This window comes from Pteropus vampyrus, unplaced genomic scaffold (genome assembly GCF_000151845.1).
Source record: "Pteropus vampyrus isolate Shadow unplaced genomic scaffold, Pvam_2.0 Scaffold36, whole genome shotgun sequence".
NCBI lineage: Eukaryota > Metazoa > Chordata > Mammalia > Chiroptera > Pteropodidae > Pteropus > Pteropus vampyrus.
In genome coordinates, this window is record NW_011888817.1 from 9,847,962 (window position 1) to 9,872,568 (window position 24,607).

Here is a 24,607-nt window from a genome sequence, read left to right on the forward strand (position 1 = left end):
CTTCAAGAGGCGAAACAAGAGGGGCCAGGAGATCTGCAGGACCAAAGGGTGCAGCGTTGGGCTGGGCTGGGCTGGGCGCCAGCCCAGAGAAATGGGGTGGGGTGGGCTGGGTAAGACCTGTGCCTCCCCAAACCCCTACCCCCCACTGCCCTGAAGACCACCCCAGTCTACCTCGGTGCTGGCCAGGAAACCTATTGGCTACCTCTCCTACCATCCCAGACTGTGGGCAGCGGGATGGGGAGGGAGTGGGCCTGGAGCTCTGACCCCCTCCATAATTTCCTCCAGATGGGGCAATACCCAGGGAGGGGTTGTCTTCCCTGCCATGGAGGGGAGAATCCCCAGCCCAGGCCCTAGGCTCCTCGGCAGGGAAGGGATCCTCAGAAAGGAGGGTCCCAGGAGCAGCCCTTGCCCTCAGCCCTCACAGACACACCCCAATCTGAAAGCCATGCGTGTCCGTGTATATAGGAACTATGTACAGAGCCCGGAGAAGCCCCCCTCCATCCCCTGGGAAAAAAAGAAAGAAAACTAGACAGAAACTCATCTATATATTCTGTATCTGGAGTTCCGTTTTGAATATTAACTGTGTTATTTTTATACACTTTTTAAGCCTTAACTCACCATTGATTTACCAGTTTAACGTTTCCTGGGGTTTCTTTTCCCACGGGGTTCTCTGCCCCCACCCCCACCCGACCCCTTTGTTTGACTTGCGTCGTCTGATACTCAGTATTGTAGCTTTTCGTCCGCATGTTACTACCCTGTAAATACGCTGTTATACATACTGTTAACACCTTTGCTTTTTTCTATGGGACCTCCAGGCCACCGTATTTAGAACTAGTTACCTTATTAAAAAAGAGAAAACAGTCTGTTGGCTTCTCAGTCTGCATCTTGGTGGCAGGGAGGTAAGGGCAGGTGCCCCTCAATGCTTCAGAAAAGAAAGTTGCATTATATTTAAGAAAAGGGGTGAGGAGCAAAATAAAAATCAAATGTGGGGGAAAACACTAAAGGGGGCAAGACACAAAGGAATTCCAAACCCTCTGCTCTTGTATTTCTCTGTTGTGAAGAATAAACTGTACCTGCACCCGGGTGGCGGTGGTGTGTGGCGTGCTCTGTGCGAGGGCGGGGTTGGGGGGCTTTCCACTGCTCCTCTCCCCTCCCCCGCCCCCCAGACTTGGGCAAAAAGGGAAATGGCTGCTTACTGTGGGCCAGTTACTCCAGCTGCTCAGCTGAGTGCCTGGTGTTGATGACGTCACAACCCCTTACAAAGTTGGCAGCAAACCAAGAGGTTTTTTTTGCTGAGAATCATGCTGCAATTAAGTGGCAGGGACATAAAGTTAACCCAGGTTTGTCTAGTGCTGAAGCCTTTTTAGTTGCACAGGGTCCAGCAATGAGATTCACTGCCCCTTTTCCCAGAGGGGCAGCCACATCTGGTTACCCCACGCCTCTTGGGGGTCCATGAGAACCCTGATTTGTGGAAGCCGTTCCAGTGATCGAGGGGACCAAGAGGTCTCTTTCACATAGGTTCGTCCCTTTGGGGTCAAGGTTTTGATTGCATATGAGGGAAATGCTGGAATTAATTCCCCTGAAGTTTATCCAGGTGGCCCTGTGCTAGACATTGTGGGAGAGAAGTGACCTGGCCCTGAGCCACTGTGGAGCTCACCATCGGGAAGTCGGTCTTTGAGTCCTTACATTCCTTGTACATGGAGACTTGGCTGCAAGGGATGGAAAGTCCAATGCAAACGGGTTTATTGGCTTACGTAATAGGACATTGCAAGAGTCAGGACAGCTTCTGGGTTCATCGAGGTGTCTCTAGCTCTGCACTTGGCTTTTTTCTCAGAATCAGCTTCATTCTTGGGCTCCTGTGGAGTCAGTAGCTCCAGCTTCACAGCCCCCTACTTCCCAGCAGTCAAGCCTCTGCCTCTCCCAGAAGCCCCAGCAAAAGTCTAGTTGGGTCTTTCTGGTTTGAACTGGGTTAGGTATTATCCCTAAATCAGTCACTGTGACCAGAAAGTCTGTACTTGATTGGCTTAGGCCTAGAGCCCCTACTCTAAGCCAGGAGCAGAGGGTGAAACCCCCATCTGAAGTACATCTCCCCAGGAGGAAACCGGAATGTGTTACCATCAGAAGGGGGAATGGATTGGAGTAGCTGAGAACATGTTTTAAGTTAATTTCACAGGCTTCATCTGAAACTGACTTCCCACAGCCTGCTGTGCGGTGATGGACTCTGGCAGACATTCATGTCACATGATCCTATCCCAGCCACAGCTGATTGGCCAGGGGTGGACACCTAAGTGGCTTGATCCTTAGACCAGTGGTACCAATGGTGCCAGTGGTGTGTACCTCATGTCGCGATAGGTTCTGTGACTGTAAGCAAAACAACATAAAACCAGTTTTACCGTGGGCTAATGGATATAAACAAGAGTTAAGTTCCCATGGTATCTCATCGTTCTAATGAAACAACGTTGAACAAAACAACACTAAGGACCCGCTGTCCAGGTTCATGAGGGTGGATTGTGCACACTTCTTTCTAACTGCATTAAGTAAGTGAAATCAGCCATGGTGGGATTTGCACTGTGGAAACGCAAAGGCTACAGATTCGGGATTTCATTTTCTTCAAAGAGCCAGCTGCTAAACATTTATTAGCTTACCACTGACTCTCTCCAGATTCTCCATTCCATGAATTAGGAAGAAGTTAGGAGCTGTTGGGCACCTGAATGAGAAACCCCTGTGGACTGGGGTTCGGAGTAGCTATGTTTGGTCAGACACAAGCAGAAGGACAAAGGAGGAAAAGAGAAGCAGAGGTGGCCAGAGGAAACCAAGAGCCAGTGGCAACTTCAGGTCCTGGTTTCAGCCTTCATCTTCTGGCCAAGTTTAATTTCCTGCTTGTTCTCACCTCAGTGAATTTAGTTGCTAGTGATGTGACATTGGGTAAGTACTAAACCTTTCTATGACTGATTTTCTCATACATAAAATGAAGGATATAAGAGTAACCAACTTACAGGGTGTATGTGAGGATTAAATGAATCAATACATGTTTAATGCTTAGAACTGTGCCGGGAACTCAGTCAGTACCCAGTTAAGTGTAGTTGTTATTTGATGTAACCCTGGTGGATCTATGTCTCTTAAGATCAATGAACTCCAACAGCTGAAGATGAGAATTTTCAGGGGCAGCATTTAAGCTGACACAGCAGGGTGGAGCCACTGGGACAGGTGAAGACTTTGTAGGTAGCTGTGACACCTTGGAGACTGGGAATCTGATTTTCACCTGCTCACCTGGGAGCTCCTGCTGTCACCGAGGACCCCAGCATGGGTGCTGAGGACAGTGTTGATGGCCAGGGAAGTAGTTGCAGAAGGAACTTTATCCCCTTTATTATTCCTGCTTCAGCCCAAGCCCCTCTGCTGCCCCCACCCCCACCTTAGGCCTCTGCGTGAAACAAAGGAGGGAACCCATTCCCAAGAGGTTGCTCCCAAGAAGTTGTCCACTGTTCCACTCTGTAGCTCCCTTGACTCCTCCCCCTCCTCGGGAAGGTCTTCACCCATAAGCATGAGGCTGCCAGATCCCAGCATCTGGAAAACCCTGACTCTGTCATCATTTCCTCTTTAAAATGGGAAGTGGCTATTCTTTGGTGAATTATTTGCCCTTTTTGGTGAAGGCAAGGAGAGGGAGAAGGCAAGTTACATTTTCTGGAGCACCACAACAAACCCTGCAGGGAGGATAATTGGCATCCCCACCTTACATATGAGAAAACTGAGACCCATCAAAGGGATTTGTCTGTAGTCACACACAGAGTGAGAAGAGCCATTGTCTTCCAGGTCTCTAGTGCCCCAGAGGTCATGTGTGTGACCACTGAATGTTCTAAGGTAAGATGGAGGACACTGTCCCACCAGAGGAAGGGATATGCCAGCTCACAGTCATCAAGCAATAACCTGTTCTTAGGCATACCTGGTCTGTTCTCATATCTATTCTAGAGTCCAAAAGTCTTCCTGGGTTTTGCAATTCTAGGTTAAGTAGGGGGCACTGAGGAACTCTGAGCTGCTTTTGAGAGGAGAGACAGAGACAGCTCTCATCTCACATAAGCAATAATTAACCTGCTTATAAAAATTAGTAGACTGTAAAAACCATCAGGATTGGTTTATAGCTGGAATTGCTCTCCTACCTTGGAACAGTGGAGGCCATTAAAAATGCAAGGTCTATGAGAATACTACATAATGGATTCAGGAGATCTGGAGTGAAATCCCACCTTCTTAGAGCCTCAGTGTTCCCAACTGTCAGACAATATCTCAGGGACCTCCAGCTATTTTCCTGTCTCCTTGGCTCTGTGACCTCCTTTCCTGGAGGACCTGATGGCTTCATTCCTATTTGAAGCCTGTGCTTTTCCCTGTTGAGAATGAAGAGTCTGAACAGCAGCCACGGATCAGGAAACTTCTCTCCTGGATATCGGGGTCAAACCCGGAACGAGGAAATGCAAGTTTTGTGGACTTCCACTCTCCAGGAGAAAGGGCCATAAGGACACTTTGGGAATAACTTATTTTATTATAATGTCAATGAAAGAACATCCAGCCTATAGAAACGTCTTATAAGAGTCTGAGTCAAATTTTGAGGACATGCCTGGAATCAAAATCTCAACTGACTGACAAAATACTGTGGAGAATGGCAGTTTTGCACTTCCTTTTATGCACTTAGAATCAAAGGAGAAAACGTGCATGAAATCCATTGGTGGTAGATTAAGGAGGTGGGAAAAGGAAAGCGGGGAAATCCCTAGGACTGGATAAAAAGCAAAATGAAGAAAGACATCTTTTACATTGATGGTACAGGAGAGTTAGTAATTAACATTACAGCACATAAAGTTGGTATGCAGGGAACAATATAACAGTGAGGGGCTCTGTGGTCTGGTGCTCTGGTGCCAGGAGTTGTGCCTTCAGGAGGTCTAGAAAAGAAAATTACTCTGGTATCTCAAAGGTATGTTATCCTAGAAGCATCAGAACAATGGACAGGGCTCGCTTAAGGTAAAGACTGACCTTTGCTAAGGAAGCTATAGGCCAGGGATGCCACCATGGCCTGCCCAGTTAGGAATTTATGATCAGGCCATCCTGTGTGGTTGGTTACTTTGGGTCACTGAACTTGTCAGCACTGCCATGTGGCCTTCCTGAGCTTGTCAGGTTTATTTTATAGCCCCTCTTTTCGTTCACGGTAACATTACTTAAATGTGTACAAATTATGCGTGAGGGTGGAGGTAGTGAAAGGGCAAAGCCAAGGAACTGGATGCCACTGGTCTCTCTCTCTGTGGCTCATGCCCAGGGGCAGCTCCATTTTGCCCGAGCACCAGCCCTGGCCCTCCAGCTGCTGACCTCCCAGACTAACTCATGTTAAGCCTCTGTGTCTTTAGGCAAGTTATATTACCTTTTTGTGCCTGTCTCCCTATTAAAAAAAGGGGTGGGTTGATTAACCCACCTCAGGAGGGGTCAGCTGAATTCGGTAAGGTCAGAGGAGAAAGGCCTATGTGTCTCATCCCTATTGAAAGTGAGGGAAAGGAGATCTTTCTCTTTCAGCAGAAGCTCCCTATAGTGTAAACTCTGACAGTTTTTTCTCTCTTTTTTTGTAATGCAAGTGCCTGATTTAAGCTTTGATTACCAAGGCATCCACTTCAAAGAGGGCTATCTTGAATAAACACTTTACCAGCCACTAAAGAGCCAGGCTGCCTCCCCTGATTGAGGTTCCTTTGTTTTCGAGATCTAGGTTGATTGCCATAACTAACCATTTGCGCTACTTGTTTGTTTTTTCTCTCTTCCTGAGCTTTAAATTCCTGCTCTTGTATTTTGAATACACCAATAGAGTGAGCTCATGAAACCGTAGGACCCCACCCTCTATCCTAATAAAAGCAGAACCTCAAGCAATGGATGTGTGCAAGGTCTCTATGCAAGACCTTGCTGTGTGGCCTCAGCTGTGCTGTGTAATTTCCAGGTCCTGTAAGAAATATGCCTTAATTTTTTCAAAGTGCCCTGATGGTTAACGCTGAAGGGTGTCTTGCAGTCATAAAAGAATCACATGGGTAGGTCCAACCACAACACTGGTTATTCGTAGGCTGAGACCAGCACAAAACACTCTCGAAAGCCATGACCTCCACCTCTCACCTCCCGGGTGGCACACACAGGAGGTGGTAGGGCTATTTTCATTCCATCCCTCCCTGTCCTCCAAAGTGCCATGCTGCTTCCAGAAGGGGTCCCGATGGTTTCAGGGTCTCTTCTTGCTGTTAAGCCTTCCCGGCGCCCAAGGTGTCCCGCAGGTGAGGTGAGGCCCAGCCGTGGCTTCCTAGTCGCGCACCAAGGCATACTCCTTGGGCGCCCAGAGCAAACGCGGGTGCCGGATCTCGGCCCTCGGGCCGATTTCCGGGCTCCAGCAAAACTCGGGCGACAGTACCTTGGCGGGCTTGTACAACCAGAAGTACTTGTTGAGGTGGCTCTCATCGTGCCAGCGCGCTTCGAGGCCGCGCGTGCGGTCCCGCTGCTGGCCCTGCGCGCAGTGTGCTGTCAGCTCGCGCAGCGCCTCCACGCTGCCCCCAAACAGGGCCGCGTGGTAGTAGAAGTCGCCTTCGCCCGGCGCGAGCGCGGCGGCCGAGCGCGCGTCCCGCTCATAGGGCAGCAGCCATTGCGGCCAGTGGTAGTGCCAGGCGTGCAGCTGCGCCACTGACTCGGCCAGGGACTCCGGCCCGAAGGCGCCGCTAAAGTGCTGGTCCACATCCATGCAAAACACGAAGTGCGCCTCACGGCCCAGCCGGCCGCCCAGCGCCGCGTGCAGCGTGCGCATGCGCTCCATCGACACGTCCTGCCAGCGCCGCTCGCGCTGCACGCGCTCCACGCGCAGCTGGCGGCTCGGGCCCAGCGGCAGGCGGGGCACGGCGGCTGGGCGCTCGGTGAACACGTAGTAGACCACGCGCTGGCCCACCATGAAGTGCTGCTCCGCTGTCTCCAGGAAGCGCGCCAGGTACTTCTCCAGGTATCTGCCGGGCGGGGCGGGGCTCCAAGTAAGACTGGACGCGCCGCCCTGCATGTTCTTCGCCGCCTTCCCTATCCCCATAGTCCCTTCTCGCCCCTCCACTTCCCGACTCTGGCTTCCTGCTCCTCCAGACCTCGTAATCCTCAACCTCAGTGCCTGGAGCTCTTGAACTGTCCAACCCATGATTAAAGATGATTGCAAATTGTTTGCCACTCCTTCCCTCGGCCCTGTGTTCCCTTTCTTGAACAAGGGCTCTCCTGATTCCTTTGACCTATAGAGTACTAAGTAAGTGATGCTATGCTGGCCTTTTGGAGGGCTGCCAGCGTTAGCCTTTGTCTTTAGAGCTCTGAGCCTTAGCTTAATAAGCAGAATTTAAATGCTGCAGCAATGTGAGGAAAACCAGACTAACATCGCAGAGAGGCCGTGCGGAGAGAGATGCCCGCCACCAGTCTTTAGCAGTGGAGACTAGGTCTCCCAGTGGAGACCTAGACGCTGGGGAGCATTGAGTAGCTTTTCCTGTGGAGCCCTGTTGGAGTTACTGACCCACAAAATCATGACCTATGATGATACTAAATTGTTCTTTTAAGTCACCGAGTTGTGGTAATTCCTTATATAGATAACCGGAACGTTTGTAATACCGGAGACTTTGTATTAACAGACTTTAGGATCTCAGGGTTCTGAAATAATGGCAATAGTGCTTAATATCCTTGAACATTTATGATGTGGCAGTGTTCTAGGTCAATGTACATTGTCACATTTAAACCTCACCATATATTCTTATTTCTATTTTTCACATGAGGAAACAGCCACAAAGAGCTTTAGTAACTGGTGTAAGTGTACATACACACAGTTGGTAAGTGGTAGAGACATGATCTGAACCCAGCTTGGCATTGAAGCCTGAACCTTTACCTGCACTTGCTGTATTCCTGGTGGATCTGTAATTGGAATCGGAGACCTTAGAACCCTCAGCATCCCAGTGTTAGACTCACAGAACCTCAGAATTCAGGACCTTTGGATCCTGGAATTTCTGGACTTGGAGATTCTGACCCGTAGGGCTGGTAAAGGAATACCCTACTTGGCATCTGGAATGGAACTGGGGGCACCAAGGCTCTTGGAGAAACCAGCATTTCTGCCCACCTGGCTCATGGCTCACCTCAGCCCTTGGTCTTGTTTGCCCCTTTGCCCCACAGAGATGCTCCTGGCTTTCTCTCCCTTCTAGAATGTGAAGGACGGAGTTGGAGGAGCTTTGGGGTATCTGATGACAGAATTCCTTCCCCATGCTTTCGGATATCTCTTCCTGGATGCAAAATTCTCACTACCTTATCGAAGCAGTTTGTTCCATTATTAGAAACTCTTCCTTTAATTGCCCTGAACTCTACCTCTGTGCACCTTAGCATTGTAGAATCTGATTGCCACTCTCAGCCAGGAGTCCCCTTTGCATCTGGAAAGTGGACACCCAGCTTGGACACCCCTGCCATCCATAATGGGGAGATCAGTGCCCCTGGAATTTCTTTTTCACCTACCAGTCCAGCTCCTTCTTTGTACCTGGTGGCCCCTCAATTCCTCTATTGGCTTTCTCCTGCAGTGATCCTGTCCTCCAACCTGCTCAGTCATCTGCCCCCATGGCCACTCCCTTAGCTTGATCATCACAGTCTGTCCCACTCTGTGAGCCCCCCATCCTTCCAGCCACTTCCTGTGATACCTCCCACCCCCAGCAGTCCTACCCCACTGAGTGCTCTGGTCTGCTGACCTCCCCTCACCCACCACCGCTTCCTCATCATCCCTGTTATCTCTTCACTTGCCTCTCTATCCAGCTCAGAAACCCTCAGCTCTTCAGCTCCTCTCCCTCCATCAGTCTTGCTTGGCAAGCCTCTCCCCTTTCCCCTTACTGTGTGTCTGCACTTGAACTGCTGATCTCCAGTGGGCACTGACTGCAGCTGGGCCATTCCTCTATTTGTCCAATTGCTCTCCCCTTTTCTCACCACCCTCACTTGAATAACTCCATCGTTTTCTCACCACAAACCCAGTGCCTCCAGATGGATCCCTGGCCCCTGTGCAGGTTCTTTGTAGAACACAGTTCTGAGCCCCTATCTGCCTTTGTTGGGTGGGCTTTACACTGTTGGTGTCCAGGGAGGAGGGGAAGGGAAAGAATGGTCCTGCCCTTGCTCTGGGACACGGGTGCTATCTTTGCCTTCTGCTTCGCCTTGGGATCCTTTGGCACAGGGAATAGGGTGCCCCACCACCTGCACCACATGCATATTCTTCCAGCTCCATGCCTGGACAGCACTGCTCCCCTCCCCAGACCTTACCTGCCTACAGCAAAAACAGTCAGCCCAATAGTGAGGTTCTGCTGTATGGCCTCTTGCTGGGCCACATCTGGATCAAAAGTGCCATCCCAAAGAATGGGGGCTCCCCAGGAGGTACAGGTCAGGACATCAGGCCGGGCCCTGTCCAGGGCAAGAATGGGAAGATAAGTGCATTTATCCACCCACTTGGCACATACTCACTGCCCCATTCCACGCTGGGCCCTAGGGACCCCCAGATGGGTCAGACCCCATCCCTAGCCCCAAACCAACAGAGAATTGGAAGATGCGTGACTGGCTGGGCCGCTGGGCAGAGCGTCAGGCTCTGCCAGGCTGGGGCGTGTGAGGGGGACAGGGATGCTGGAGTGCATACTGTAGGGGATATAGCCAATCTCAGTGGGAGGGATGGTAGCTCCTTACCAGAGATGCAGGAGACCCGTGAAGTTGTCTCTCAGGGACATTTTGGCCAAAGGGCAGGTGCCCATGGGAATGAAGATCTCCAGATGCCTGTGAGGTAGGGGCAGCAGTGAGAGACATGGCAGCCTGCCTAGAACCCCCTAATCCTTACAAGGAGGGAGCGCCTACAAGGATACTTGTGTGGGCTGAGATAGCTACCACCCTCCATCCCTCGAGGAGGCACTTGGAAAGATTCACTTTAACTCTGCCCCTGCGGGTCTCACCTTGAGTGCTGGTGGGAAGGGGGTGTACCTGACTCCAGGGAGCCCGTACAGGAGCAGCCCTAAGAGGCCAGCTGCAAGTAGGATCAGCCACCATAAGACTCTCTTCGAGGTCTTGCAGGATGGGGAGGGCATCAGCAGCACACACTTATATTTATATCCATGCAGATATCTATATACACATATTAGAAATTATACAATTTAATGTTTCATTTTGTTTTTTGAATATAAATATATTCTCTTCTTATGATACAGACACTCAAAGATACAAGAGGATGTGCAGTGCAAGGTCTTTCCTGTTCCCAGATACCTGGCTTCTCTGCATGGAGGCAGCCAGTTTCTTGTCTGTCCTTCCAGAGACTCTATGCACATACAGGCAATGTGGTAAATATGGTGGCAGATTCTCTCTCTTTTCCCCCACCCCATAGATGGTAGCACAGTAGATATGCCATTCTTCACCTTGCATTTTCCACTGACCATTATGTCTTTGAGGTTATTCCATCTCAGTACTTAAAGGGCTTCCTTACCCTTTTTTTCTAGCTGCCTAATATGCCATTGATTGGTGATAGCATAATTTACCTAACAAGGCATCTTCTGATGAGCATTAAAATATATATCCTTTGCTGTGGGGCATGACCTTGGGCAGGTTTGGGGGATGGTAACATTAGGTGAGGGGTGCTTAGCCTGGGAAGGGGGCAGAACTGATCTTGCATGGGAGAGAGTCTGGGAGGGGACGCAGGGAAGTTTGTGGCTTGTAGTTGGAAGGTGAGAGCTATCTGGAACTTAGAGATGAGTTGATGGGCTGCATGGAAGGTGGCTCTGGTCAGGGACCACTTATCTATGGTGGCTCCAGTCACCTTGGGATCTTCCAGCAGGGGTCAGCAGCCCCATTCCTGGCTCAGAGGAGGTAGACTTTGGGATTTGTCCATGGTTAGTTGTTTTCCAGGAAGGGCCTTCAAAGTTGAGAATCTTAATAAGCTCCTCCTGGGGGAGGATCTCATCCCACTCGCCCCATTCCTTCTGTGTGCTCCTGTCTCTAGAGAGGCTGGATCCATATGGTGAGGAGCATGGACACTGGGACCAGACCCCTGGGTTCAAATTCCAGCTCTGCCACTTAGTAGCTGTTTGAGCTTGGGCAAAGATTTGGATGTCTGCATTTCAGTCTCTTCATCTATAAAATGTAGATAATAAGAATATCTACATCAGAGGGCTATCATGGTTATTTACTACATGCTAAATGATTAGAACAAGGCCTCACACATAGTAATAGCTCAGTCAACTTTAGCTATTATTATTATTCCTCAACAGACCCTCATGATCCCCTAGACAACTTCCCAACTCCACTACCCTACAAATCCTTCCAAAATCTGGCTCCCCTGGTCCATTTCAGGAAGCCTCCCTGATCAGACCCTCCTGTCCCTGCCTTTTCTGCTGCCCTGAGTCACATTCCTCAGCAGGTGTATCTAGCGAACAGCTCACAGGGATCTTGCAGTTGTGTGTGTACACATATCCACCTGTTGATAATCTCAATGCATAGCACCTCCTTCTGTTCAGTTGGCCAAGCCAGAAACTTAGGTGCATCCTGACCCCACCCTCTGCCTTGGCCACTGTCTACCATCAGTCCCCAGGTTGGGTTGACTTGGCCTCCTTGATCTCCCCACTCTCTGCTCTTCCTGTTCCCCCGGCCCCCACAGTGGCTCTGCCTGCTCATTCCTCACCAGAACCATTCCAGCAGCAACCTTCCTGCTTTCAGTCATTCCCCGTACAGCCCCCAAAGCATCTCATAAAACGCCAACCTGCCCTACCAGTTTCCACAGCACATGACCAGACAAATCCTCAAAGAACAAATGCATTTAGTAGTCAAACATACGGAAGAATCCCGCCTCACTAGTTATCAAAGACATGCAAATTAGAACAAAGAGGTATGTTTTGCCTATAAAATGAGCACATTTTAAAAAGAAAGAAAACGAGCTGCAATAAATGCAGTGAGACAGGCACTCTTACACTGCTGGTGGGAGCGTAGAATGCCACAGCTTTTTTTGAAAGCTACTTAGCTATGGGAATTGAAGTTTTCAGCCTTCATCCCCTGTAATCCAATAACCTTAACTTCTGAGAATATGTTCAAAGGAGATAATCTTCAGTATGGACAAAGTTTATGCATCCAGATGTTCCCTAATTTCTGTTCATCCATGTATTCAACCTATATTTATGGGGCACGGACTCAGACTCAAACACTGTGCTAGGTCAAGGATTCAGAGGGGAATGAGACACAGACCTGTCTTTAGGGTGTGGAGTCAGGAAGATGTGGGTGGCCGTGAGGAGAGGGAATGGGTCAGATGACAGACAGCAAACAGATGAATGGAATATGGCACAGTGAAGGCTGCGATTACTTTAAGTATAAGATGCTATGAGGGCAAATCGGAGAGTGGTACCTGAGACTTGACAGGTGAGGAGGAAATCAGGGAAGCTTCCTGGCGGAGGTGACCTCTAAGCTAGGACCTGAGGAATTAGACGTTATTCGAGCAAAGAAGGCAGTGGAGGGATAAGTCCATGAAAGGAAAACAATAGTGTGCAAAGGTGACCAGTGTCTTATGTTATCGCATCTTCCCTCGGATTTCCCTATCAACCATCTCCAAGGTCTGAATCATTCCTCCGTACTCAACTTCCTCCTTGTGTTGCCTTCGTCGACCTTCCCCTCGCAAGAGCTCCTCCTGTGCAAACCTTTACTCTAGAACAAACTAGACTGTAACTGTCTGCCCCACTGGGCTACGAGTTTCCTGTTTTATTAGACTTTGTATTCTCAGAGCCAAATCTGAGAGTCTGCCTCATAATTGGTGGTATTAGTCATTGTTTGTTCAGTAAATGAATAAAGCAATCAGTGAGTTCTTCATCTTCATTCTCTTTCCTAAACTGACTGCTACTCCTTTGCTAAAAACTCCATTTTCTTCAGGGTCAAGTCTATGCTCTTTATGAATAATCCCAGATATTTCCTGAGGGAGACATTCTGCGGAGAGTTTTATGTCCTTATCTCATTGAAGTCTGACCACAATCCCTTGAAGGAGATGTTGTGATTATCTCTACCTTATAAATGAGGAAACTGCGGCTCAGAAAGGTTAGGTCACTGGTTCAGTGCCACACAGCTGAGGTTTGAACTTAGATCTGACTCCTAACCCAGAGCCTGGCATTTGGGGCTCCTTATACCTTGGTCCCAGCTCAACCATGTGGCTCATCTCCCAAGGTTCTCCTGGCCCTGTTGTTATTTCCAAGGCACTTCATGTTCCCTGCCAGTCAGTGTCTCTCCTGCAAGAAGCCTTTGTCTCTCCTCACGCTCCAGCTCCACCTGAGCTCCCGGAGGGCTGGCTGCACCAGGGCTCCCTCCAGCTCCTGGAAGCAGGACCACCAAGACAGTATACTACGGGAGGTACCATCTGTGCTGCAGGGCAGGAAGAAGCTGGAGCGGGCTCGCTGCTGTCCTAGCTAGCTCCCTCCCAACCAGGATAGGGCAAGCCAATGCTTATCTTTAGCACTGTTTCTCAGCCAGGGCAGCCAGGCAGAGCTGGCCCCAAGTGGCCCAGGTGAGCTCAATCTCTCAGGTCTGGGAGGGTGCTGAGACCCAGGCCTGCAGTAGGCACCTGCCAGTTTCTGACGCCCTTCCCCTGGCCCAGCCTGGGAGCCCTTAGTCCACAGAGGCCCCCGCCTGTCCACATTCCTTGCTCAGGTATTTTCAAAAAGAGCCACCGCCCCCCCCACCTCCACCTGTAGGAGGGTGGTCCCTCAAACCCGTGCCCTGTTCCCTGTACCCTCCTTGCTTTCAAGAAGGGGTTAATGATCAGTCATTAGTTCTCAAGGGGGAACAAGCTTCCAGTCCCAGACAGACCCACGGGGATAGAGAGCTCTCAGTTATGGTGGGGAGTGCAGCCGCTAGGTCTTCGTTCTCTCACTTACCAGGGAGCTCAGAGTTAAGGGAAACGAGGAGTTACCCGGCTCTTCACAGGCTGCAAGATCTCCCAGATCTTCCCTGCCCCACCGACCCGCCCCTTGGACTGTCTCTTCCCCTTGGGCGATATTCCCTCGCAGAATCACCTTCCCCCAGGACCTCTGTGGCTCAGCTGGTACTCAGTTGGCTAGTCCTGGTGCCTCCTGGACTGTTCTGGACTGCTCTCAGGTCAGCTGTCCCACCCCATCTTCCTCCACACAGTGGCAGTATCTCCACTCACCTGAGTCCCTCTTTGAGAGCCATGCTGAGAAGCTGGTGCAACAGCCTTCCGTAAACCCTCTCAGCTAAAAGCCAGGTTAGAAACGACCTATCCCTTGTGACTGGGACAAAGCAGTTCCAGTCCATCTGGAACCACACCCACAGGGGCCAGCAGAGTTGAAGTGCATTGGGAGAGATTTGTTTGAGAGCAGAACCTGCTGGAGGAAGCCGGCCCCAGGATGTGGTGGGGGCTGGGAACCTCCTTGGGGCCAATTACCTGGAACAGAGCGGAGTGAGGCCAGCTCTGATTGGCCAGAGGCGCTGAGCCTTTTGTACTGACTCCTCTTCCCTCCCCAGTGCTCCTTGTGCCCCTCTCCACTGCCATCTGGTCTGGTCTGGGAAAGGCCCGCCTCAGGTCAGGGTCCTCGGGGGACTCCTGTTCTGTGTGGAGCTTCAGACAGACCTCAGCAGCGCTGGACGCCTGATTGTGGTCTTGGACAATTTACCTCGTGGAATCCTTCACCTCCTCAGCAAATTGGGAGTACAGTCACCCAGGACAGAGTAAGAGCCACACAAGGTAGTGGAAATAGAGTTGTTCTGGAAAGTTTACACAGGGTGGGGTTTTTAAAACGGCAGGTTTTGATCCATCAGAGGGCCATGAAATCAGTTTTATGGATCTTGACCAAGATTTAAAAAGTATGAACAGGAAGAGAATTGAAAAGAAAATATCAGAATATATTGTACGTAAGAGCAGGTATTGTTTCGTGAAAGTTTTGTTTGAGTTATGTATATTTAAGTATGTAAGTGAGGGTTGGAAACACTTTTTAAACTGTCATGATCAAAAAAGATTTATAACATAGTTAAAAGACTTTATTTGATGTTAGTCCATTGAATATTTTTAAAGGGAAATTAGATGTATTCGATAGCATATAAACCAGGCAAAATTAAATCACTTATTATGATAGAGAAAAAGCACATTTGATAGTAAAGGAGAATTAAAATTTAAAAAATTCTACATAAAGAGTAAACACGAACAAGTATATACCTAATGGCGCACCCTTCAAACACGATTTCTTACTAAAGTAAAGAAATAGTGCCAATATTTACCTAAGTTAGTCACTCAAATTCACTGATCTCTTTTAGGAGTAGTTTGGTTCCCTCCTTCTCCACTGACATAAAAGCAAACTCAGGTGGGGATTGGCTTTTGTTGTCTTTCATAAAGGGAAAATAGAGGTCCGGAGTGGAGAGACTTGTTCAGACCTGGCCAGGCCACATGGCACCTGCTCAGACGGCCTGGAGTGGGAGGCGAAGTGCATGGGGCTCCCCTAGGTGCCCTCTCCACTGGGCACCCTCCCCAAGGTTCTGTATGCCCTCCCGCTTCCCCCTTAGCTCAGGGTCCTGTGCTGGGCCCCCAGTCCTGCTAGCCATTCCCTACCTCCTGGACTAACCAGACTTTCCAGTCGTGGTTCTACTCTCTAGGTGATCAACTACAGGTAAACTTTGGAGATACTGAAGGCCCAGTGCCAGACCGCTGCAATAAAGCGAGTATCACAATAAAGTGAATCGCAATATTTTTGTCTTCCCAGTGCAGTTGTTTATACTATACCATAGCATATTAAGTGTGCGATAGCATTCTCTCTAAAATAACTTACATACCTTAATTTAAAAATACTTTATTGCTAAAAATGCTAACCCTCATCTGAGCCTTCAGTGAGTCACAATCTTTTCGCTGGTGCAGTGTTGATGGCTGCTGACTGACCAGGATGGTGGTTGCTGAAGGTCAGGATAGCTGTGGCAATTTTGTAAAATAAGACAATGAAGTCTGCCACATCGATGGACGCTTCCCTTCACGATTTCTCTGGAGCCTGTGAAGCTGTTTGATAGAACTTTACCCATAGAACTTACAAAATTGGAAATCTCAAATTCTCTCAAAGCCTGATGCTGCTTTATCAACTCAGATTACGTAATATTCTAAATCCTTTGTTATTTCAACAATGTTTACGAGATCTTCATTTACCAGAAGCAGACAGACACAAAGTGAGCAAATGCTGTTGGAAAAATGCTTGCTTGAGGCAAGATTGCCACAAACCTTCAGTTTGTAAAAAATGCAGTATATGTGAACTGCAATAAAGGGCAAAAACTTGTGGTATGCCTGTTATTAGTTTCTCTTCTTCCATGTAGTACATTTTAACAGGCTTTCCAGAGAGGCATTATCAAGATATGGGTATTGACAGTTTTTTCTTGCTTTATCTTCCAGAGCCCTACCCTTAGAGACTGATTCCATAGGTTGGGGCCTGGGTCTCGAACCCACATTTTAAACAGGTGAAAACACTGCCTTAAGGAAAAACTCAGAGCAGGGGGAGGGGCAGGAAGCCAAGATGCAGGAAGATTTTAAGCTCTGTGCAAACAGGGCACAGGAGTGTCTTGTTTACCATCAAGGCGTTTCTAGCACAAGGCCTGGTTCAGAGGCGTGTGGTCAGCACGAGCCACTGTTGGTCGCACATACGTCTCATCCCACTGGTCTGTGCTCCCAGCTTCATGCCCATGCCTTTGTGTGAGCTGCCTGGGTCTGGAATGCCCTATCTCTATATGAGGCTTAGGTGTCAGCTTGGGGACAGTGACTCTTCTAATAATTTGCTATTGCAGCATCTAAAAAAATGCTCAGAAAGTGCTGAGTGAACCAAAGCCATTGTAAGGGCTATCCTGGACACCCAGCAGTGATGCCAAGTTTGTCTGCTGAGCAATGGGAGAGTCTGGGTTCTGCCTCAGGTGTTCCAGATATTCCTGGCCCAACAGTGTCATGTCTCCCCAAGAGGTAAGGGACCTCAGAGCTGAAGGGGCCCTGGACCCTCCCACTCCAGGGGACACCTGTGTGAAGAACAGTGGTGGAATCTGCTCCTCCTGTGAGAACTGGGACTAAGGGTGCCCTCAAATGACCTGGACCCAGCAAATGCAGAGGATATGCAGTCCAGTTAAGGTGGTCATCCGTTCCCCAACCCAGGAATCCACTCCTCTCCTTATGGGTGAAAAGTAGCCACTTAGGACCTGTATCTGCAGACAGGCATCCCCAGGAAAGAAAGGCACAGAAGTAACAGATTTTACAGATTTATTTTTAAAAAACAAAAAGGTTAAAAAAGTCCTTCATTTCCAACCCTGCCTGGGGGTGTGGGTGGGGAATAGAACAAGCTGAGAAAGGTGCCTACCTTCTTCCCGGGGAGAGGCCCACTCTTCCCCTGGGAGCCTGCAAAGGACAGGGCAAGTCAGAGGCAGGCCCTCGCCCTTCCTGCCCTGCCTCCTATGCAGTAGCTCAAGTTGCTGCTAGCAAGTTCGAGATGCAAAGTGTGGGAGTGGGAGGCCAAAGGCTGCCTTCTTCGCATCATGGTCACTCAGCTCTTCTCTTCCCTCAGACGTTCTCCGAGCCCCCAGCACTGGGGCCCCCAGGGTGGGTGGGCAGGACAGGAAGCTCAGCCGGGCCCAGCGCACCCACTGGGTTACATGGCCCGGCCCACCGGCAGCTTCCTTAATGCTGTTCGTGACACAGCAGGGCAGTCAGGGGGACTTCACAGTGTGGGGAAGGGGCTTCAGATACATTGTGACAAGTCTGGAGAGGAACATCTCCTAATCTTCGTTGCTTTCTGATCTTGCCCCTCTGCACTGGGGCGGCCCTTTTTTTCTATTCCCCATCCTGAGGCTGAGTGGAGTCCAGGACAAAGCACTAAGTGGCTGCTACAAAACACCTGGAAATGTCAGAGGGTGGCTCTTGGCCTATCTGCCAGTCCAGGCTCCCACACAGTCATACAGTCACACACACAGCGTTAAGGCGTCTGTGCCAGCAGGCATGGCCAAACTGGGCCCAGCTTCTCTCTCTCCACCTGCGGAGGGTTAACGGGGGGAAACCTGGCTGCTTCAGAAACAAGCTGAAGGGGGAGAAGCTGGCAGCAGGAGAGTTAGCCAGGCCTGGAGAGGGAAGTGGGAGGAAGGCAGGCAAGGGCTTTCAAGGCCTCAGTTCGGGCCTGACGGCTGCCCTTAGGAGTAACCCAACTCAGGTTGGGGAGCCCTGACCATATACCCCCTGGAAAATGGGGGACAGAGAGAGGGGAAGAGAGAGGGGCTAGAGTATTGGGACTTTGGAGGAAGCCAGTGCTATCAATATTTACAAGCATAAAGCCCCATCTTCTGTGCCACCTACCTCTCTGCCCCTCCCACAGAAAGAAAGGCCCCTGAGAGCCATGGGGAGGTGCCAAGACCTCATCACCAGCCACGCCCCATGGGGAGAGCCCCTGCCCTCCACCTGGCCCCATGTCTGGGCCCCTTAGGAATGTCTGTCTGGCTCTGCTCAGCTGGGAGGAGGCGTCCTGGGCCAGAATCCTGGCTGCCCTGGCCAGCCCTAGGAGTCTTTGAGCATGCTGATGCGGGCATAGATCTTCAGGGCGGGCCCCAGCTTGATGTTCATAGCACTCATCAGATGGTCCTCCTTGAGCAGCAGCAGAGCTTGCCCGTCGATTTCCTGGGCACGGAATTCCTCTGCTATCTCCTGGCAGCCTGAGGGAGACACCACCGAAGACAGTATCAATCAGAGCTACCGGTATTCACTCATGGCACTCACTGCACTTTAGACACATCTCATTTAATCCTCACAAACACACTTTGAGGAAGATGCTGCTGTTCTTCTTTTACAGCTTGAGAGAAGCTAAGTGACTTGTCCAAGGTAGCCAGATTCCAGGACGGCCCTCAGAGATCCAGGCCTCCTTATTCATGCATGTACTTGTTGAGACCCCCTCCCCTCAATGAACTGGATGACCTGGGAGATGAATAAGGTACTGCAGTAGTGACAGCATGTCACTTCTGAGTCTAGATCATAAAGGGCACAGAAGCTTCCACCTTGCTCGTTTGGATATTTTGGAGTAAGCCAGCTACTACGTTGTGAGGACACTCAAGCAGCTCTCTGGAGAGGCCAACGTGGAGAGGAACTATGGCCTCCTGCCACGACCAGCCCACTACGCCATGTGAGTGAGGCACCTTAGAAGTGATTTCTCCAGCTCCTAACCTTCAGACAGCTGCAGCTCTGGCCGACATCGTCACTGAGACCTCGTAAGAGACCCCAAGCTAGAAATGTCCAGCTAAGCCGCTCCACGTTCCTGACCCACCAAACCCTTGAAATGAGAATTACTGTTTTAAGCCACTAAGTTTTGGGGTAACTTGTTTCACAACAAAATAACTACTGTAGATTCTGGTGCCTGGAAGAGGGGTGCTACCATAACAAGCCCTAAAAATGTGGGCATAGCCTTGAAAGTGACAGTGGACAGGAGCTGGAAGGACTTTGAGGAGTGTTAGTGAATGCCGAAGGTGCTTTGAGAACCAAGCAGAAGTCTGATGGTCTTTGAGAAACTCCTGGAGAGCCTTAAAGGAAAGTGAGGCAACTGTTATTCAAAACTGGAAGAAACAGACCCTTGTTATGAAATAAGAGAAAACTCAGTAACCTGTTTGCTGGTGGCAACATGTTCAGTTTAATGTACCTCATGAACTGAGTGATCTAGCTAAGGAGATTTTTAGGCAGAATGTTGAAGGTGTTGCCTGGCTCCTTATTGCTGCTTTCAGCAAAATGAGGAGAGAAATAAGATAAAGAAAAACTGTTAAACATAAAAAAACCAGGATTTGCTTGTTTTAAAAATCTCTAGCCTCTCTGGATGGCAAATGATGCTAAAATTAAGAAATGGTTTCTAAGTAAAGATCAAATCCAGGGCACAGTCAAGAAAACATGGTCTACAGATAAAACTGAAGGTGTGACTTAAATCTTTTGTTAAGACTTCAGAAAGATCTAAGGTGCTGCCTCAGAGAACTGTTCAATCAAAAGGCTAAGGATTTTATGGACATGCTTCACAGATCCTCTCCATTCAACAGCAGGGCTTCTATGACGATAAAGGACACTATCTCTTAGCTTCAGAAGAAGCCCAATGTAAAGAAAGGCTTATCTTGAAGACATTTTTGAGTATGGTTTTTGTCTAATGAAGTGAGCCCCCACCAAGATACAAGGGAAGCCCACAGACTTTAAGAGAATCATATTGGCAGAAACACTGCTTGCTTGGACTGCAAGGGTCAGAGGTCATACAATGTAAAAAGCAGCTGGAAGGCCGAGAAAACTATTCCACTGAAAATGCACACTAGCTTTCATGGAAGAGGAGGAATGAATGAAACCTCTTGGTTCAGAGGGTGGAACCAAGAGTGAAAGAGAGTCACTCCCAGGCTTTGAGTCCTAATCGAGAAAATGCCAACATGTGTCCTGCTAGATTTCAGAACTGGTATCCTGTTTTTTCCCTTTTTGAATGGGTATGTCTACAGCAGTTATCCTAAACCTATCCCACCATATCTTGGATTTGTGGAGGGAAATGGATAACCTGTTTCTAGTTCTCAGGTCTGCAAAGGAGATGAATCGTATTTGAGGAGCTGGACTCCAGGAACCTCACTCATGCCTGGACCTCAGTAAGGTGATGCGATCCAGGACTTCAAACTAGTGCTGTAATGGGGTGAGACTCAAGAGGAATTTGGTAGGGGGTCAGAGGACCTTTGCATGAGGCAGGAACATGAGTCACTGGGGGCCAGTGGTGGATTATGCAACCGGCCTCCAAACAGCTCCCAATAATCCTTGTTTCCCTTTCACGCCCTCATGAGTCCCCTTACACAATGAACAGAGTTGACTTGTGTGACCAATAAAAAACTGCGGAAGTGACAGTATTGTATGCAATTTCTGAGCCTAGGTCGCAAAGGGCAGTGGTTTCGACCTTGCTCTCCTGGATTATCACCTGTGGCAAAAACTGACTGCCATGTCATGAGAACAGTCGAGTAAGAGTGACCTGAAGAGGCCGATGTGAAGAACTGGGGTCTCCTGCCAACAGCCATACCCTACTTGAGAATCATGTGTGGCACCTGGGAAGAGGATCCATCTTACAGACCCAATCAAGTCTTTAGATGACCCTGCCTTGGCTGACATATTAATGGGAACCTCATAAGAGATCCTGCAGCAGAAGTGCCCAGCCGAGCCATTCTTGAAGTTTCATAGCTACCCACAGTAACTGTGTGGTAACAAATGCTGGGATGCAGCGATGATTAACACACAGAGTTAACCGGCAGAGCTGGGATTTGAGCCCAGTTCTGTCTAGAAGTCTGTGGTCTTAACCACTATACCCCACTCCAGTCTCTGAGTAACAGCCTTGTGGTTGCCATCAATACCTGACCTGGTTGGTGGCTGGGTAAGACTAGTGGAAAAAACAGTAGAGATGCTTTGGAGTCCCATTGAAAGCATCCATGAATTCAAGGTTTGCTTCTAGATTCTAGCCTTCAAAACCACCTGTACCCCACCACACAGGGTTATGTGGACTTCCCAGCTACATCATGTACTTTTGGATCTTCATGCCCTGCTCAAGCTGCTACCTGATGCAATCTTTCCATCTGGCAAGGGCCTACTTGTTCATTGTCATTCGGTTACAATTTCATTTTGATGTTCTCCTTAGATTTCCTACACTCCCCCTTGTCTCCCCTCCCAATGTGCTGCAGGAGACACATGGTTAATTACATTATCATCTCTGCATTTCACATGAACCACTTATCATACCAGTCAATATACTTAATTATAGCTATCAAATATTATTTACAGTTTGCTAGAATGTAAGCTCTTACAGGTAGAAACCTCATCTTATTCATCTCTGCACCCCAGTTCCTAAACCTAAGTCATTAACTGCCTAATCTTTCCTGGTGGTGGGAGGTGAGGTCTCTCATTTCCTTTTATGCCTTGCTATTCCAAGCAGGCATGGCACTTCCAAGGGCCTTACCTGGCAGAGAGCGGATAAATTCATAGACATCTTCTACGTTCCATTTGGTGGGCTCACTTGGCAGGAAGTGGTGTCCCATGCCCACCAGGTCCCGCATGTGCATGTCAGGGAGCTCCAGGTCCCGCTGGCCTTGTCGCCGGCGGGAGGTAGATGAGCTAGCTGATATGGGTGACAGGGGTTCTTCATAGCTTGAGTTATCTGAGCAACGGCTGGAGTCTTCCTGGCTGTGTGTTAACTGCAATGCAGCAGTAACTGAAAGGGGTACAGTGCCTGTTGGCTGGGAGCAGAGAATAAGTTTTCTTCAGGATAAGGGAATAAACCATCTCTAGCAGAGTGACAGGCAAAGGCAGATATATTTTCCCTTTTCTGTCTTTGAATTCCTAGATCAAAAGCATCTTATATGTTGTCCCCTCTCTGATCCTAAGCAGAGTTAGTCCCTCCCAGTACCAGAGCATGTACCACACACTTCAGTGCATTTATCTGACTGTAGGTCTGTTGTTCCTTCTAGATGTGGGGTTTTAAACCAGGATTCTATGGCTTTCAAGGGGTGGTCAATGAGCCATCAGAAACAGCATGTGAAATTTCTTGCGTATGTCCTTCTGGACATAGCTCTCATCAGATTCTTAAAGAGGTTTACAACCCAAACAATAACAACGAGAAGCAAAATACACACAAGGTTCTGAAACACCACACTAGGCTGTGAGTTCCTTTAGGGCCACCTAGAGCCTTAGCGCCTAACAGAGTTCCTGGCATACAGCTGGTGCTAAAAAAATAATAATGAATGAACACCCATGTTCCTGGTAGAGATCTTCAAGAACTCAGTGCTCTAATGTTCGAGAAGGCAACACAGTGGGAGGGTAAGGGTTGTAGGCTGCCTTCTCACCTAGCTCTCTATGTAAGACAGGAGATAAGCAAAATAGCCAGGCAGGGGAGACCCATGTCCATGGCCTCAGAAGTCATGGATGGAGACACACGGCAAGGGCAGAGGTGATGATGGGGTGAGGTCACTGAAAAGGGAAGTTACTTTGTAAGTGTCCATGGGTCTAAATGGGTGAGACATGGGGAAGGCTTGATCTGACAGATTATGAGAAACAGTAACATGAGAGACCATGCTGACATCAGCAGCGGAAAAAGAATGTGGGTGTCCCAGGCCATGGTAAAGAAGAGAGTGGATGGGGACTCTCACCTGCTTCTTGGTATCCTTGGTAAGTGGTGGCAGACTGGTTTTGCTGGCCCGGCGGCGGTTGTGGGTTGTGGCTCCGGCCTTCTGCAGCTTGCTCCGGTCCGAGTGGAAAAGCCCCACGCGTTTTGTGCAACCCACATTGTACCTGCCAGAGTCAGGGGAACAAGGGAAGTCAGAGAAGTCATAGGGTGTATGGGCCCCGGGCAGAATAAGAGCAGCCAAGATACCGGGCAAAATCTGAGTCTGTCTATTGGTTCTAATTCTAAATCCCTCACGTGACACAACAACTTGGATCATGGTGAGAACCCACTGGAGACATATTCTACTATAGCTATTACCTGTGTTGAGTAACTACTGTCCATTGTCCTGGGGCAGGGTAGCTTGGCAAAGCTCCTCAAAGGTGCCTCATTACCTCCAGCACAACTCGAAGGGATGAGGGCCGAGATAGCCTTATTCTAGTTGGCCTGCAGAGGACCTATGGCTGGGGACCCAAAGACTTCTTCTCTTTGGGGGCTCAGGGCTTCAAGGTCAGCCGCCTCTTCCACCTTGGTACCAAGACCACATAGGGCTTCAGAGTCAGATGAGTCTAAATCCCAAGTTCTAAATCCCAAAGGATAAGGCACGATGACTTATCCTTTGTGCCTCAGTTCCCAAATGTGTATAAAGGGGACAACAGCAAAACCTGCCTCAGAGTTATTTTGAAAATTACATGACATAATGCATATCAACAGACTAGCACAGTGCCTCGCACATGGTAGGCTCCCAATAAATAACGCTGGTTTTTACTATGATCATCAGTCGTCTACACTGTGTGAAGCTCATAACTAGTACAGCGCTCTGGGCAAAACTCCCGGCAGAGGGCTTACCCTAAGGAGACAATGGCTGCCAAGGGCAGGAAAAGAGGATGGGTGCCAGTAGGACCTGGAGGGCCAGCTAAGCTAAAGCACTGCTTCTTCTCCTTGATTCTGCGCTGCTCTGCTTGGGGGAATTCTTTGGTCAATCGGCGATATGATGCTGTTTTCAAGATGGTCAAGGAAATAGGAAGTTAGATAAACTACACCTATGGCCTCTTGGGGTGGACTATTACTGAAGGGAGGTGGGACACAGGAGCAGGATACAAAGGTGCAAGCCTGAGGAAAGGGAAGGGGCTGGGCACAGCAATGGGGCTGAGACCACTCACCTTTTTGCACAAGCCATGGAACAGAAGCGCTTGGAACGCTTGAACTTGTAGGCAAAGTCCACCCGGCCACAGAGCTCACACTTGAGTTTGAGAGGGGTACCCTCCTCTTTGGATTCTGAAAAGTATAGAAATTGGTAGGTGTGGAGAATGAGCAATTCCCACAGCACTGTCGGCAGTCCCACCACGGGGCCTCCCTACTCTCTTCTGCCTCCTCATGTTCCCACAGCTGTGGCATGGGGCAGCAATCTTGCT

The 24,607-nt window shown here is 49.3% G+C and overlaps 2 protein-coding genes across 5 annotated transcripts in view; both read right to left on the bottom strand.

Annotated features, from left to right (window-relative positions):
• Positions 1–4,779: 4,779 nt before the first annotated feature.
• On the bottom strand, positions 4,780–17,114 carry A3GALT2 (alpha 1,3-galactosyltransferase 2). The gene is made up of 6 exons (XM_011357907.2): positions 14,189–17,114; positions 13,604–13,613; positions 10,003–10,076; positions 9,715–9,801; positions 9,301–9,438; positions 4,780–6,995 (listed from the first exon to the last, which is right to left on the bottom strand). Exons 1-6 carry the CDS (start codon positions 14,311–14,313, stop codon positions 6,308–6,310), a joined length of 1,122 nt encoding a protein of 373 aa, XP_011356209.2. The 5' UTR covers positions 14,314–17,114; the 3' UTR covers positions 4,780–6,307.
• A 141-nt stretch (positions 17,115–17,255) lies between these two features.
• The window catches only part of PHC2 (polyhomeotic homolog 2), a 47,528-nt gene continuing 40,176 nt past the window's right edge, over positions 17,256–24,607 (bottom strand). For 3 of the 4 annotated variants that reach the window (XM_011357910.2, XM_011357908.2, XM_011357911.1), the window contains 4 exons: positions 24,356–24,470; positions 23,179–23,320; positions 21,993–22,269; positions 17,256–18,708 (listed from right to left, as the gene is read on the bottom strand). In XM_011357910.2, coding sequence (XP_011356212.1) covers positions 18,554–18,708; positions 21,993–22,269; positions 23,179–23,320; positions 24,356–24,470 — 689 coding nt within the window. In that variant the 3' untranslated portion in view covers positions 17,256–18,553. The remainder of the gene's footprint in view (positions 18,709–21,992; positions 22,270–23,178; positions 23,321–24,355; positions 24,471–24,607) is intronic. The other variant, XM_011357912.2, reaches the window with a different exon arrangement.

Bases quoted from the DNA above. Each gene is read 5' to 3' on its own strand.
- A3GALT2 (XM_011357907.2), bottom strand. From the start codon at position 14,313: ATGGACTGGAACTGCTTTGTCCCAGTCACAAGGGATAGGTCGTTTCTA. The intron at 9,802-10,002 runs GTACACCCCCTT...CCTACCTCACAG, and splicing joins TACGGGCTCCCTGGAGTCAG to GCATCTGGAGATCTTCATTC. The intron at 6,996-9,300 runs GTAAGGTCTGGG...CCCGCCCGGCAG, and splicing joins ACTGTTTTTGCTGTAGGCAG to ATACCTGGAGAAGTACCTGG.